Below are 15,490 nucleotides of genomic sequence, written 5' to 3'. Positions count from 1 at the left end.
CGGGCAGGGCTGCGTTCCGAGGCCCGGGCAGGGCTGCGTTCCGGGGTCCCTTGCTGTGGGGGACACGGGGCTGTGGCGGGCTGCTATGACTCCCCCGCGAACATTTCCTGTCACCCCCGCATTAACCGAGGTCACCCTGACCTCCGTTTCTCCTTCTGCCAAGCCGCTCCTAAAAAGCAGCAGACGACACGCCGGTCCCCGTGCAAGGTCACGTGAGGGCTCTGTAGCCGGCACCCCCGTGACATGCCTCCTGCTCCCTCCACTGCGCCCCCCTTCCCAGCAGCAGGCAGGAGACAAACAGCAAAGTGTCAGCACAGAATGACGGCCCCCCCTCCCCGAGACGGCCCTCACCCCCCTCCTCCAGCGCGGGCCGGGCGTCTTAGCGCAGAGCGACCGGGGTTCCGATTCTTTCTCCTTCTGAACAAGCTGCACCTCCTGTTCCCCAGAAGCTTCCTGAGATCCAAAGTCTCTCCCCCACCCTCCAGGGGAGCCCTGGCACCCAGAAAACTGGCCCCGTCAGAGCCTGGTCCTTCCTCAAAACAGCAAACGTGACCGGCTTCCTTAGGGCACAGCACGGTGAGGGTGTGGGTGGGTCCGGGCTCAGGCCGCCTCGGTGTCTCCTTCTGTATGGTGGGGGAGGGGAGGAGCTGCTGCCTGAGCCACCGCACTGGGGGGTCGTGACGGAGCATGAGGCAGCTGGGAAAGGGAGAAGCTGACGTAAAGGTGGGAGGGGCCTTGGCACCTTTCCTCCCCTGGCGCCCTGACTGCAGAGCACGGAGCATGTCTGCTCGGTGGACGTCACACTGCCCAGGGCAGAGTCACAGCCCGCCACACGGCGGCCCACGACCCGCGCAGCCGACCCCAGGCCTCCAGGCCGGACAGCTGCATGCGGGGCGTGGTGACACCACCTCCTCTGCAGAAGAGGGGTACGCAAGACGGCGACTCAGAGACCGTCAGTGCAGGGCCTGGCACCGCGGAATGCCGGTCACTGCGAAAGGAAACCATGATCTTGGCGAAAAGGAAAACGGTGAGCGTTAGGGCCACTCCGTCCTTCTGCCCCGTGTCAGTCCCTTTGTGGCAAGGGGCCCGGGACTGGGAGGCAGCGAGTGCCTCGTGCAGCCTCTGTCTCTCTCTGTCTGTGTCTCTCTCTGTCTCTCTCTCTCAGTCTCTGTCTCTGTCTGTCTCTCTCTGTCTCTCTCTCTCTTTCTCTGTCTCTCTCTCAGTCTCTCTCTCAGTCTCTGTCTCTGTCTGTCTCTCTCTGTCTCTGTCTGTCTCTCTCTCTCAGTCTCTGTCTCTCTCTCTCAGTCTCTCTCTCTCTCTCTCTCAGTCTCTGTCTCTCTCTCTCTGTCCCCTGCAGGGAGGTTTCCTGAGCTGGGCGGCAGGCCGATTTCACCTCTCTCCGCATTGCCTCGGACATCTCCATTTGCCCACAGAGATCGTTTCGCTCTGGGCACACACCTTTTGCTAACACCCCCCTGCCTTCTTTACAAAACGGCTTTTTGTCTGACACTGAAGTGTCTGCAAAAATAATGAGAAATGGAGGAAAAACAAATTAACATCAGATGAAAAGGCAGGGAGATGCAGCTCCAGTTCAGGCGTTCGACTTGCTTCCGAAGGAGAACCCCGTCCCACGCTTGCGCCCACCGGCGGGCGCAGGCCACCAGCTCCGCGGACACCGCGGTCCAGGTGTCCAGGAATGCGGAGGGCGCGGCCACGCCCAGCTGCCCTCCCCAGTGCATTTTCCTGATCGCCCCTGAGAACGGAAGCACTCTCCTCTAGGGCTCTTCATCCGCCAGGTGCATCACAGCCCCCCCTCGGAGGGCAGGCGCCCCCCCTCAGGGCAGCCATGTCGGTGTCTCCCACTTCCGGGTGCTGATGCCCAGGCTCCATCCCGGGACATCCAGAGTCAGTAGACCCAGGGCAAGGCCCAGGAAGGAGCATTTCTGAGGCTCCAAGGAGCTGCTTACCGCCCGTGGGATAGGCAGGGTGGGCGGACGGTTCTCCAACCCGAGGGGACCTGAACCTCAGCCCACAGGGTCCCCACTCCCCAAAGCTCCATGTCAGCGGATCTCAGGGGGAGTCCGTGTTTCTTCACCAACCTCTGGAGGCCTCTGGAGCCCCCGATCTGAGCTAGAGCAGAAGGAGAGGCAGTTAGCACAGGGCAGGGCCGAGGCGTGGCCTGCCATGCTGCACTTTTAACAAGCTCCCGATGCCCCGATGCCCCGGATGCTGCTGGGCCCCGGGGCCACACCTGGAGGGAGCAGGCTGCAGCCCACCCGACACCCACCGCCTTGTGCTTTGTATCGAATCTTCCCCTCCTCCCCGCAGCATCCTGGCTGCCTCATCCGCAGCAAGCCTGATAAACCAGTGCTCTCTGCTGGGCTCCCGTCAGCTCCTGCAGCGCTTTCTGGCTCACGTTCCTGCAAACACGAGTTCCCGCGACCTGAGGAGCTGTGGGAAAGGGCTCCCCGCCCCTGCTCTGCGTGGGAAAAGCCACGCTGGGGTCGTGGGGCCTGGGGCCGGGTGCCGATGCGGTCGCGTGCCCCGGGCCTGGCCTCCCGGGGCCTCCCTTTGCTCTGCTGTGTGCTGGGGGGTTGATAACGTCTCCCACAAACGCAGTTCGGCGGCATAGCTCCTGCACCTGTCTGGGCCTGACTCAAGTGTGCACGGGGCGGGATGAGGCCCCGCGTGCGGAGGTCACCGTGTGCTTCCGCAGAGCCAGGACGCTGACGGGCAGTGGGGGCGGGGCGGGTGTCCCCCCAGCGTGCCACCTCGGGGCCACGCCGCGACACCGCTCTCTTCTTGGCAGTTCGGCGCCCTCTCTGCGCTGAGCATTTTCGGAGCACAGTGGCGCATGTGCCAGGCTCTGGGGCGCGTCTCCTGAGAAACAATTAGCATCCCGTCCGGCCTTCTGAAGACAAAGGCTGGTCTCGCGATGGGCATTTCAGGACAACAGCCAGGAGCCTGGAGGTCCTCTGCGAGCTCTCTGCGCAGTGATGGAGGAGGGGAAGGGTCTTTCAGGGGGCGAGCACGTGGCTCAGGAACGGACTTTCCCAGCATGCACTTGGGCAGGTTCGCGAAACCTCACCGGCTGCACAGGACCTCTGTGTGACCGGGAGCCTGAAAAGCCCAGCTCCTTCGGCTGCACAAATGGGTGACGCGCTCCTGTGCACCGCCAGGCGGGGGATGGAGGCGATGGCGGCCACGAGAGGCTGGCTGGCACGGACGCAGTGTCGCGTTTGCTAGTCGCACAGTTAGCGGGTGAGAAACGCCTCGTGCTCTGGGGTAAGGAACTTATCCGGCTGCTCCCAGCCATCTAAAACCTCACCTCCCAGGCCCGCACGGAGCTAGCCAGCTGGCCGCCCTGCCCAGGTGGGAGGTGGGGGGAGGGGCCGGCCTGGCTTTTCCGCTCTCCTGCTCAAGTTGACTCTGACCTTGGAGCTCAACAATTTCACTCAATCTTCTTTGGCCTCCTTTGCAGTGTATTTCTCAAACCAGAACTAATGTATTCTGGACATAGAGCCCCTCCAAACCGAGACAAAGAAATTTCAAAACGACTGAGCAAACAAAGCCACTTTTCTTTCCATCTCCGAGCCAGAAGGAAGCACGCAGAGGCACTTACTCGCTTCCTGAGCCGCACAGATGTTTTACCTGCTGATCCCTCACAGAAGTGACCCCCAGGTCAGAAATCGTCCAAGCGGAGCGGACAGAGCACGGGCTGCCTGAGCCGAGGCTGCTGACAGCTCCTGTCTGTTGGGGAATGTCTTCCTTTCCTTTCCTTTCCCGTCCTTTCCAGGGGTTTCTAATTTATTCCTTGGCTTCTAAGGCCTAACGGCGTCTCCATGCAGGAACAGGAACCCGCCTCTTCCCAGGTCCTGGAGCCAGGCCCCACGTGGGGCTCTCCCTGCGCTGGAAGGTCCGCGCAGCCCGCAGGCTGAGATAGCGCCTCTGTCCGCCCTCTGTCCCCTCTCTGTCCCTTTCTAACGGGCCAGTCTTTCAAGGCCAACTCCTGACGGGCCCAACGTGGGTGCGCGGCCCAGAGGGTCTGGGGAGCTGGTGAGGAGCCGCCTGAAACAAAGGACAGAACGGAGCGCCCGCTGCCAGCGTGGGCCCAGGCAGGCGCTTGGACCAAGGCAGAAGGGTGCCCAGGCTTCGGGGGCGGGAACCCCCGTGCCTTCTCTTGGCCGCCCCCTCCCCTCCCCACACACACTTTTAGAGAGTGTCGGCGGCACCTTCGGCGCACGCGGGCTCCAGAATCCCTGCCCGTGCCCGGCCGCGCGGTGCGCGAGGCGGGGGGCGGCGCGGCGCGGGGGGCGCGGCGCCTTTAAGGCCCGCGTCAGGCCGGCGAGCGCAGGGGCCGGGCGGCGGGCGGGGCCTCGGCGGGGCGGCCGCGCGGCTTCACCTGCAGTTTCGAGCGCGCAGAACAGAGGCGCGGGCGGCTGCGAGGCCGGCGGACGCACCGGCCCGAGGGAGCGCGCGCCGGCCGACTTGGCCTCGCTCCCGGAGCCGGGCGGCGATCGCGGCGGCGCAGCCGGGCTGGCGGCGCGGGGCCCGCTGGATCGGAGGCGGCGGCGGCGCGATCGGAGCGGCGCGATCCGGGCGGCGGCGACGAGGCGCGGGCTCCGGGCGCCGGGCACCGGGCGGGCGCCGGGGCGCGGCGCGCAGGGGAAGATGCCCGCGGGCTCCGGCGTGCTCCTGCTGCTGCTCGCGCTCTCCGGCGCGCTCCGGGTGAGTTGCCGCCTCCCGCCCTGGCGGCTGGAAGCCCGGGCGGCGCGGAGCCGTCCCCGGAGCCGGCGGGGCGCGCTCACGCCCGGAGCGGCTCTCCCGGGCTTCCCCGGTCCGCGCAGCGGGCCCTCGCGGCGGGCACCGCTGCACCCAGCCGGCTCCCGCACTCCGCGAAGCCGCTGCGGTTGGCAGGGGCGCGGAGATGCCGGCGCCGCGGGAAGCAGCGGCGCGAGCGGGGAGGGAGTGCGGGTGGGCGGGCGGAGGACGCGCGGAGCTCTGCCCGGAGCGGGACCCGCGGAGCGTCTCAGCCGCCCCGGGTCCGCGGCCGCTGCCCCGAGCCCCGCCGGCGGAGCCGGCGCGCCCTCCACCGCCCGCGAGCCGCGAGCCTCCGGAGTTGCCGAGCGAGCCCAGCCGGGCTGGGGCTGCGGGCGCGGGGACCCGGCCGCAGCGGTCCGGGGTCCAGGGTGCTGGGACACCCGATCCGGCCGCCCCTACCGGGGGCTGCGGACTCGCGGCGCCGCCTGGGTCTTCGTCTTCGGGGTGCCGACAAGGACCGTCGCTGCTGGTGGCCGGCGGATGTCGACCGCGGGACGCCCTCGCGCCCGAGTCCCCGCGGCGCGGGCCGGAGCGGGTGTCCGGCGGGGCCCTCGCGAGAGCCGGGAGCCGGGAGGGCGCGGACGAGGGTGTTCACCCGAGCGGGGCCCGGCGCTCGCCTGCCTCCCCTGCAACCCGAGAACCGGTCCCCAGCCCAGCCCTGCGCCTGCTGGGGGCAGGGTCCAGGGGCGGTGTGCGGGCTGCGCCGGGGGTGCCTCTGGGGGAGGCGGGAGCGGGGGCCCCGGGAGTTGCAGGAACCCCCTCTCGTGGCCGATCGGCCTCGCTGCTCCTTCTGGGCGGCGCGGTGTAACCTCGGAAATAAACCGGCGCCCCGGCCAGGCGGCCAGGAGGCTGCGGGCGCGGGGTGAGCTCGGCGCTCGCCGGGGGCGGCTCCAAACTTTCGCGGTCTGTGCGTCTCCCGAGCTTGTCTCCGTGCTGCTTCGAGCCCGAGGCCGGAGCAGGGGTGCGCAGCTTTTCCCAAGGAACGACTCCGTGTCCCCTCCCTCCCCAGGTGCTTCTGGGTGAGCCGCCGGCGAATGTCCTGCGGTGGGTGCAGGGAGCTCGGGCCGGGGCGGCCGGCTGCGGCGGTGTCACGCGGGACACGGGAGGCGGCAGCGGGAGGCGCGTCGCGCTCCGTGGCCCGCGAAGGCACGGCCGCCTGTGCTGGCAGCGAGGCAGCCCTGCCGAGCCCCTTGTAGCGTGGCGGCGGCGGGCCGGCTGCCCTGTGCCACTCGCCGGCCCTCCCTGCATCCCCACCCCCGCAGCGGACCTGTAGCTCCCACTTCCCAGCCCGAGAGGGCGCCACCCCGCCCGCCCCGCCCTCGCTGCCCTGGGCTCTAGACCCATGGGGCAGCGAAGCCAGGACGCTCAGGGCCGGAGGACACCCGCCCTTTCTGATCGGTTAGCGTAGCTCCTCCCCGCTCGGGTGCAGATGGTTCTTCAAGGGTGGACAAGCGACCAAGGAAGGGAGGAGAGGAGAGGGGAGGGGGGGGCAGGACCCCTCACCTCCTCACCTCCTCCCCTGCTCACCCCAGCCTCCTTGCAGCATCTGCTGAGCAGAGGCTCTGAGAATCTTTTCTCCTTCTGCCTGCCCCTCCCTCCCTGGGGACTGCAGAGGAGACAAGCCTGCTGGCCCCCCTCACCCACAGCGGGCCCTGGGGCCTGAGGGCTGCGATGCCCCCACCTTGGCCTCCCTGCCCCGTCTTCATCAGCTGGACCCCGGGCTCCTGCCTGCTGCCTTCCGGACAGTTCTCAGTGCCAGCAGGCGCTGACTGGCCTCCCCGGAGCACCCCGTCCCCTGACAGGCCTCCCCGGAGCACCCCGTCCCCTGGCCACACCACTTCAGCCCCTGAGACCTGAGCGGCAGCCGCCCCGTTCTGTCTGGGTGGAAGCCGGGGTCTCTTCCAGTCTCCGTCACTGCTGAGACCCCGCTCCACGGGCCCCCATGAGCGCGGCGACATCACCCGTCTGTGAACCTCGGCTTGTCTGACCTGTCTTCCTTCCGTCTCCAGGCCCATAACGGGGATCGTACGGCCAGGGAGACCTGCAAGGCTGGCTTCTCCGAGGAAGATTACACGGCATTGATCTCCCAGAATATTCCAGAAGGAGAGAAAGTCCTCAAAGGTAGGGCGGGGCGTGGAGGGTCGAAAGGGACCACACTCCAGCGTGCTGAAGGGGGAGGCTGGGCTGGGCTGGACTGGCGTGAGGTCAGCGAGGTCAGGATTCGGCGACCCCAAAGTCGTTTTGCATCACGGATAAATGGTTCAGAATCCCTGCCATTTTTGAGTGAGGCGAATCATTTCCTGGACCACAGATTGGAATGTGGATGTAAGGTCACCGGAGTGACATGCGGAGAGAGGCTTCTCCCTAAGGACTTTTGTGTATGGAGTTCTGGAATGTTGAATCGGATTTGCTTTGAAATGCGCGGTAAAGCGGCCGGTGTTGAGAATGTGGTTCATGAGCCTCTGTCCACACACGTGGCATCGGTCCTCATCGCTGTCCCCCCGAGAACGCGGGAACTCCACGCACGCGGGAGGGGACGGCCACTCGGCGTTAGCGTCCTTGCGGGGTGCGTGCCTGTTTGCGACGGGAAAGCCAGAGACAGCTTCAAACCTCGAAGGGCAATAGATCATTTGGCATATTGATTTGTTTCTCTTTTAGGACAAACCGATTAAACTTTATATTTGCATGGCAGGGGAGACGAACCGGCTCTTGCTCCTCTTTGGTTTCGACACAGACCCGGGACACCTGAGCCGTGCCTCGTCCCGCCCGAGCATCACTGTCCCAGAAAGTGGCACTTTTAGCCCGTTCCGAGGGGTTGGAGGGAGCGGACTCCAGATTAACCATCCAAGCCAGATTTCAACATTCGTGACTGAACGGTCCCCAGACTGCTGACCGCCCTGCCCCCTGCCCCCCGCCCCGCCCCCTTCCCCGCCCCTGCCCCGCCCCCGCCCAGCCCCAGGAGGCGGGACTGGTTGGCGTGTTGACTCCCGTTCTGTGAATCCCGGTTTTCATTTTGCACTGGATCCAGCTCTTTCTTATTTGTCGTGAACTGAGTTGACTGCTAAAGCAGGGGCATGATACTATCGACTCCTTCATTGATTACCAAAAATAAAATAAAAACAAAGCTCTCCGGGCATTCGGCCTGGAAGGAGTGGGCGTGATGGATGGGCGCATGCGCGTCATTCGGACTGGGAAGGGGAGGCCATCTCGCGGGGTCCGTGGGTTTGCCGGGGGTCCGTGGTCGCCTGCGGAGAAAGCCCGGAAGGTTCTGCCACCCTCAGCGCGCTGCGCCGTCACGAATAACAGGAGACACGCACGGCCGTGTCCTCGAGCTGACAGCCTCACGCCTCCCCAGGCGAAACCTGATCAGACGCTGGAGTGTCGGTTTTTCTGAAGAATCCCAGAAAGACTGCCTCTATTTTAGTAATGACAAGTGCTGCCCACTGTGCAAGAAACAGGCAGAACTCGCGCTTTTTATGAGAAAATGTGAGATTTCAAACAAAGATCTCCTTTTTCTCCTGGGGCCTGTGTGGGTCCAGGCTGAGCTGGGCCCTGCGCTAGGCCGGCGTGCTGGGGAAGCCCGGACCATGGGCCGGTGTTGGCCGGTGCCATATGCCCGGATGGGGTTCGCCTGGGGCACCTGGACCGGCTTCTGGGATGTGTGGAGGCGAGGCTCGTTTTTGATGCCCTTATCTGTGAGAGGAGGCCCCACCTTGGCCGAGGAGAGAACTGCAGAGTGTGTCCCAGGCGTCAGGGGGCTTGTACTTCCCCACCCTGGGGTGGGCCAGAGTCCCATTGCTCTTCCCGTACCTGCGTGGGACCCCCTCTCGCACTCTCTTCCTCGGCCTCTTCTTAGAGGGAAGGATCTCAAGGACAAAGAGATGTTTTAGATCTTAAAAATGATTTTGGACGTAAGGAGGCAAAAGCTGACGTGCGCTCAAACCGGGGCAGATGGAAATCTCTATTTCCTTAGAAAACTTTGCAAACCATGAGACCCCCAGCGAAGGCGCACGTGTGGACCATAAGCATGAGGCACGGTATTGCCATTGTTCCGGCAGGAATCAAGCGAAATAGATAATGACTACTTATAATTGCGTGATTCCCACCGAGAGCGCTTACCCTGAGTGTGACAGGCACCGTTTCGGAGTCACCGTTCCACGATAAGTGTGCCATCAGCCATTAACGACCGCTCCGCGGCTCCCGCTCTTTGCCCGAGTCAGCTTACCGGCAACCCCAAGCATCCAGATTCCAGAAGGAGCGATTTGTTACACAGTAATTAACTTGTTTATGATGAATGGATGGAAGAAATGTCGTGGCATTTTGTTTTATGTCTAAATGAAGAGCATTTGCATTCTAAAAATTTCATGCTAATTAGGCTTAAAATAGTGTTCCCCGATAGGGTAGCAGACACCATGGCATGGTGAGCCTTTGGAGCGGCGGCCGCGCACAGTGACAAGGGGAGTGGCTGAGCCGGGTGGCGGTGCTCCCGGGCGCCGTGGCCGCGGCCTCGTGTGCTCTTAGCGCTGGCTACGTTTCCAGGATCGTGCGCTCACGGCCGCGATCACCGGGGCGCGGTGATGTCTACAGTGTTGCCGGCGGTTAGGCCGTTTGCCTTGGGCTGGAGGAATGTTCCCTGAGCCACGGTTCAGTTGGGGTTGTCGCTAAGCTGGTGTCTTTTTCTCTGCCCTGTAAATAATTAACGGCCAGACCTGTCAGGCCGCGCTGTGCGGCGATGCAGTGACCTGCCGGTGCTCGCTCTGGCGGGCGGAGCTCTGGGAGAACCCGCAAGGCTGGGAGAGCGGTCCGCGGCGTCATGGGATCCCAGGACTCCCTGCCTCGCTCCTGGGGCGGCCACGGGGAGGAAGGCCTGCTGGCCGCAGGGGCAGTGGGTCTGGACGTCGTCTGAGGAAGGTGGGCACGCTGCGAGTTCAGACCCTGTCAGGCGGATTCGCTCGATGAGACCTCGTGGGAAATCCTTCCTTCTCCCAGGCCCAGCTGCTGCGTCCTTGCTGGGGGGGGTGTGTCACCTGGTCAGCCTGCTCTCCCACGTGAGCTGGACGGTCATGACAGCAGCAGCCCTGGTTTACCTTTTAGGTCATTCTGGGATGTTCAGCCCGATTGACAGAATCGTAAATGCAGGTTCATTTTTCACACGTAACAGTGGAGACATCGGTGGCCGAAGACTGGCGCAGCAGGTCTGCCTGACATTTATTCCGACTGTTCTGCCATCTTGGGTTCGTCTGTTCATTGCCGCCTCGCTGCAAACTGGCTGCCGCAGCTCCAGGCGTTGCTTTGGAGCGCGGAGCAGGAAGGAGCAGGAAGGAGGGAGAGGTAGCGCCCTCTGCACGTCTTCTCTGTGTCGGGAAAGCAAACACTGTCTCAGAACCCTTGCAGGAGGTCTCGTAGCCTGGAACTAGGTCACATGCCACTCCCGGAGAAAGCAGGGGGAGGCTGGGAAGCAGGGGAGTGCATCGTCACGCCCGGCCGAGACCTCGCTCATCCCTCGCTTGGTTGATGAGCAAACTGCTGCTCGAAGCAGAATGGGGATTCTGGTTCGAGAGGGCTGGATGCTGAGGAGGCAAGCATCAGGGCCTGCCATGCTTCCGCACCCTCCCTGCAGCAGAGTGGAGGAGGGGGCGGGTTGAATGCCTGACTCATTTGCATGACAAAGTACAGCCAGAGAGGCAAGGCTGAGGAGAGGCCAAATTCAGGTGCCCAGAGGGGAGCCATGAAGCAGCAGACCTGGCCAGAGGCTCCCTTGACTGTCCTCACTAGTGTGTTGGAATTAGCCTCTTCACCCACACGGTTTGGCAGGACCCACGTCTGCAGACAGGTAAGTCTTGCCTGGGCGGGAGGTATTGCTAGACGCACGGACGAGAACTGCGCAGGCTGACTGCGCACCCGACACCCAGTGCCACGCCCGGCTTTCGGCCTGGGGCCTGGTGGGTGTGCAGGAAGAGCCGGAAAACGCGGTGACGTCTCGAGTCCCCGTCGGCCTGCAGGCGAGCGGGGGTAAAGGACATGGGTGACTAACGCGCCACGTACGATTGGAACGATTCGACGCTGCAAGCCGCGTGTCCGGTATCCGGCCCCTCGCTCCTTCTTCCTGATGGAGCCCTGTCCGGACTGACCTGTCCGCCTCCCCGTTTCTGACGCGCTCTTCCCCACGGCGGCCCCTTCCTGGTCAGCAGGGTCTGAGGAAGTCGTTATGTTAGATGAGGCTGCTGAGAGCGCTTTCCTTTATCCAGCTAAAGAGGAACAGACTCAGTGGGCTGCGCCTTTTGCCTTTACTGCTTCCTCCTGCCGGGAATGCAGACGTGACGTCTGGGCCAGTGCAGCCTGTTTGTGACCGTGAGGATGGTGGTGAGGGAGCTAGGTCCGGGTGGCATCCTTGAACAACTACAGAGCTCTGGACTCATTTGGCTCGGAGTGGTGAGAAAAACAAGGTTGAAAAGCCGCAGTCCCGTGTCCCGCCCCACTCGGCTAAACGATTTCTGACTTCGGAAAAGGAGAGCGAGGCGTGCGAGCAGCTGCCTGCGCCCCCTCTGCCAGCGCGGGGCACACGAGCCCGGCCTCCGGCCCGAGCCCGGGCTGGCCCGCTCCCGCGCCCACCTCTCTCCCCACCGTGGCCCTGCTGGGCTTTCGCGCCCCCGGCTGCCCTGCCCCCAGTCCTCTGAGAATGAATCCCTCTGTGCAGCTTGCTGGATTGCAGAGAGCATGTCCCGGGCACCGGGCAAATATTTGCTGACTCGATGAAATGGATAGTCGACGCTTTAGACTCCGTCTAGAGGCCAAGATGTAAAAGAATCTTCACCGGGGCGGAGCCGGGGCCGGACAGCGAGAGGTCCCCACGGTGTCTCCCAGCTGCCGGCTTCCGGGACGCCAGGACAGGACTCGCGGGGACTTTGTCCCCAGTGTTGACCGGCTCCAGGGAACCGAGGCCCCCACAAAGCAGCGGGAGTGTGTGGTGGGGGGGGGCTGGGCAGGACTAAGCCCCAGGCGCGACCGGACGGGCTCCACGCCAGGCAGCCCTTGCTCCTCGAGCCCAGGGATCGCTGGCTGCTTGCCGAGCGTGAGACTTCCACCGCCTCCCGCGGCCGCTCCCCTCAGGGGTCCCCGAGGCACCTGCATGGAGACCGCAGTGCCCTCTGGCCCCTTCGGGGGCCAGCGCTACTTTCGGTTTCTCAGCAGCCTTTTGTCGCTGTAACTTGGCCTGGTCTGGAGTTAACTGATTTAGAGAGGAAAATTTGTATCCTTAGACGCCTCTTCTGTCAGACGAGAAGTGAGACTGGCAGGCTTTACCCATCGCCCCAGGGCTGAAGCCCCCAGCAGGGAGGTTCCAGACGCCCTGTGTAAAAACAAAAGGCCACTGCCCGAGGCACTGGGCACCACGTGCCCCTGCCTGGCAGCTTCCGGCTCCCCTGCCCAGAGGCCCCGGAGCTTGGCCCTTGCGTGCTGGATCCACAGGGCGCTGGGCCAGGAGCCCCCGCCGGCATCTTCTGAGCTCTGGCCCCCACGGTGGCCCCCACTGCAGAGGGGCACACGCTGGTCAGCGTGAGGCTCATGGCTTCGCGACTGAGCTGTTTGCTTTTCCGAATGATGCATTTTAGTGGCTCTGCAAGGTGAGGGGACGGGAGACTTCCAGTTATAACGTCACAGCCCCGAGTCCCCCCCGGACCACGTGCCCGCCCTCCGCGCTCGGGGCCTCCCGGCGTCCTCACCAGCACCCGTCGGGGGGCGGGGGGGGGGGGTGCCGAAATCCCACCCTTCATGTGGCCGAGATGCTGACGGGCAGCGAGGTGGAGAGACGGCCGATCGCCTGGGCTTTGCCCTGTCCCCCCGGACCTAGGCTTTCCGTCCATGGCGTGAACGACGACGGTTCGGGGTGCAGACACGGCCCCTCTCCCCGAGTTCGGGGCTCTCCGTGAATTTAGCACTGTCGACATTGAGACGTGGCTGATTGTTTCTCACCCTGACCGCAGCAGGCGGGGCCTGGTGTGTCAAGACATGCTCGGTGGGAGTCGCCGTCCAAAGTGGGTGCAAACTCCGGGGCTCCTCGGGTTTGCAGGACCGCACGGTGCTGTCGGGGTGCGCGGTCCTTGGCGGGCGCACGCAGCCCGAGTGGCGCCCCGGCTCACAGGCTCTGCCAGCTCTGGGGGAGCAGCGGGCGAACCCGGGACTCGCTGGGCTGGGCTGGGCCGGGCTGGGCTCGGGCCTCGGCAGCCGCCACGAATCGGTCACACCGCAGCATGGAGCGCCGGGGGCGCTCGCGAGGCTCACGTTGCTGGTCGTGAGGAAAGCTGACCCCCAGGCGGAGGTTTGCGGGAGACGCAGCCCCCATCTGCGGGGGCCTTTCTGCCTGGGGCTCCCGTCCTGGGCATCTGCGGGAGCCCCCCATCCAGATTTCGAGGTCTGTCTTTACTTCTCTGTGAAACTTGGTTAAATAGACGCACGAACTAATCAACTGGGGGCGAGGGAACGAGCGAGCTTCTGTCTTTTCAAAGAACGTACCCAGTCCGACTCTCTGGAGGCGGGATTTGTGCGTGAATTCCACTGCAGGAAATTCTGCAAGCCTAGTGGCTTCCTTCCGGCCGGGGATGAAGTCCTCCCGTGTGTGTCCTTGTAAAGCCTCATGGCACTTGCTTGTTGTTTTAATTCTCCGAGGGCGCACTGTGTCGTGCTGGGTGCTGGGCTGGTAAAATCTTTGCTTTTTGTCCAGAGGCTCAGATTTTCGGTGACTTTTTGCCTGGGCTCTAGGCTGCCCTCTCCTGGTGGCCTCCGGTACAGTCTCAGGCTGGCTCCCTTTTTTAAACAAAAGAGAACAAAACAGACCTGGTCTAGCAATTACCTTTGGCCAGTGTGCCGCTTCCAAAGGCCGGCTCCCTTCCCACCGCTGTCGGGGGAGCAAGCCGACGTTTTCGAGGCCTTCCCACATGCTCCCCACCACCACCACCCCACTGCAGCCGCTGGCGAGGAATTCGCTCGGCTTGGGGATCCTATTCGTGTCTTAGTGTAGGGCAGAGGACCACAGACTTAGAGGCTTAAGTGACACAAGTTACCGTCTTGCCGTTCCGGACCTCGGCTGTCCAGCGCGGTCCCCCAGGCTAGAATCGGGGTGTGGCCAGGGCCGCGGCCTACAGGGGAGACTCGGTGTCCTCGCCTTTTCGGCTCCCGCAGCCCCTGCTCTTCCTGGCTTGTGGCGCCTTCCGCCAGCACAGCCCACTCCGCGCCATGGTCCCAGCCTGCGCCGAGCCTGTCCCCGCGGTCACGCCGCCTTCTCTGCCTCTCCGTCTGCTTCCTCTTCTGCTCACGCGGAAGGAGCCCGTGATGCCACTGGGCCACCTGGGGAACCCGGGGGCGTCCCCCATCTCCAGGTCCTCACCTCGGTCACAGAGGTCCTCTTGCCGCGTCAGGCGACACATTCGTCAGGACGCGGGCGTCCTCGGGGCTCCCACGCAGCCACGTGCCGACGGGTCCTTTCCGGCTCCACGCGTCGAGGACGTGCTGTGTCTTGGTCACCGTCCCTGTTCTTCCCCCGGCTCCTGCGGCCCCTCCCGGTTCGTGTCGGGGGCCCCACTTTGCTGTGAGGAAACAGGCCAAGGGCGGGGGAGGGCCCCACTAGTCGCGGCTGGGAGGCCTGTCTGAGCCGGAGCCCAAGCTCCAGCCCTCCCCGCGGCCCCCTCCATCCTGCCTCCTGCCGGGCGCCCCCGCCCGCTGAGGCCCGAGTCTGTAATTAGGACTCTGGTCGCTCCTCTCCCTGGGACCTGAGAGGGATTTCGCAAGCGCCACTGTGAAGCTGGCAGCAGCTCTGATCTGGCCGCTGTCAGCTCCGCCTTGTTGGCTCCACTGTTTCCCTGCCTCGGTGTGGGGATTTAGGGAGGATTAAGGTAAGCCTTCAGCGACAGACAGACAAACATCCCGAGGGTGGCCCAGCGCCACGCCTGCCTCTCCAGCAGGAGGCGGGCCCTTGGAGGAAGGGGGCTCACCCGCCCAGGTGCTGGCCCCCTGCAAGCAGCCGCGGGTGCCCGAGAGGCGTTCTCGGCCTGGACCGTCCCTTCGGAATGCAGTTTAACAGAATTCCGGCCCTGGGTGGGGGCGCGGGCTCCACATCTGTCCAGGAGGGACCGCGCCCTTGGTCTCCGAGACCGCGGCGGACACGTCGCCTACGTCGCCTCCCCGCGTCCCCTCCCGAGCCTGCGCCAGTGTGTCCGACTTGGAGAGACGCGGGGTTTGGTCTGTGTGGGTGTTCGCTGCGTGGACACTGGGCCCGGAAGCTGGGGGCGGCTCTCGAGGGCGAGTGCTGAGCACGCAGTCCCAGGGGAGTGCCGGCGGATGCGACCGGGAGAGGGCTGAGTCGGGGTCACCTGCCCACCTTCAAAGCAGAGGGTGGGACGCCCAAGCGTGGCCCGGGAACCGTGGCCTGGGGGATGCTCGCTACACCCCGCAGGCTGCTGCGTCCCCTCTCGGCGGGGCGGGGCGGTGGCCCCAAAAGACACGTCTACCCCAGAATAGTGACTGTGCCCTTGTTTGGAGAAGGGTCTCTGCAGGTGCACTTACGGGCTTTGAGGTTACATTACCTGGGATGATCTGGGTGGCTCCTACACCCAATGACAGATGTCCTCAAAGGAGACAGAAGAGAGACACTGACCCACGGGAGCGGCCGTGTGGA

The 15,490-nt window shown here is 64.4% G+C and overlaps 1 protein-coding gene across 1 annotated transcript in view; it reads left to right on the top strand.

Annotated features, from left to right (window-relative positions):
* The first annotated feature begins 4,644 nt into the window (after positions 1-4,644).
* The window catches only part of CDH4 (cadherin 4), a 207,253-nt gene continuing 196,407 nt past the window's right edge, over positions 4,645-15,490 (top strand). Inside the window, exons 1-2 of the mRNA XM_036229218.1 lie at positions 4,645-4,728; positions 6,831-6,942. Of these exons, the coding sequence (XP_036085111.1) occupies positions 4,672-4,728; positions 6,831-6,942 (169 nt within the window). The 5' untranslated portion in view covers positions 4,645-4,671. The remainder of the gene's footprint in view (positions 4,729-6,830; positions 6,943-15,490) is intronic.

Source organism: Rousettus aegyptiacus, unplaced genomic scaffold (genome assembly GCF_014176215.1).
Source record: "Rousettus aegyptiacus isolate mRouAeg1 unplaced genomic scaffold, mRouAeg1.p scaffold_m13_p_12, whole genome shotgun sequence".
NCBI classification, from domain to species: Eukaryota; Metazoa; Chordata; class Mammalia; order Chiroptera; family Pteropodidae; genus Rousettus; species Rousettus aegyptiacus.
Note: the sequence above shows the minus strand (reverse complement) of the source record. Positions and strands in the feature narration are given on the sequence as shown.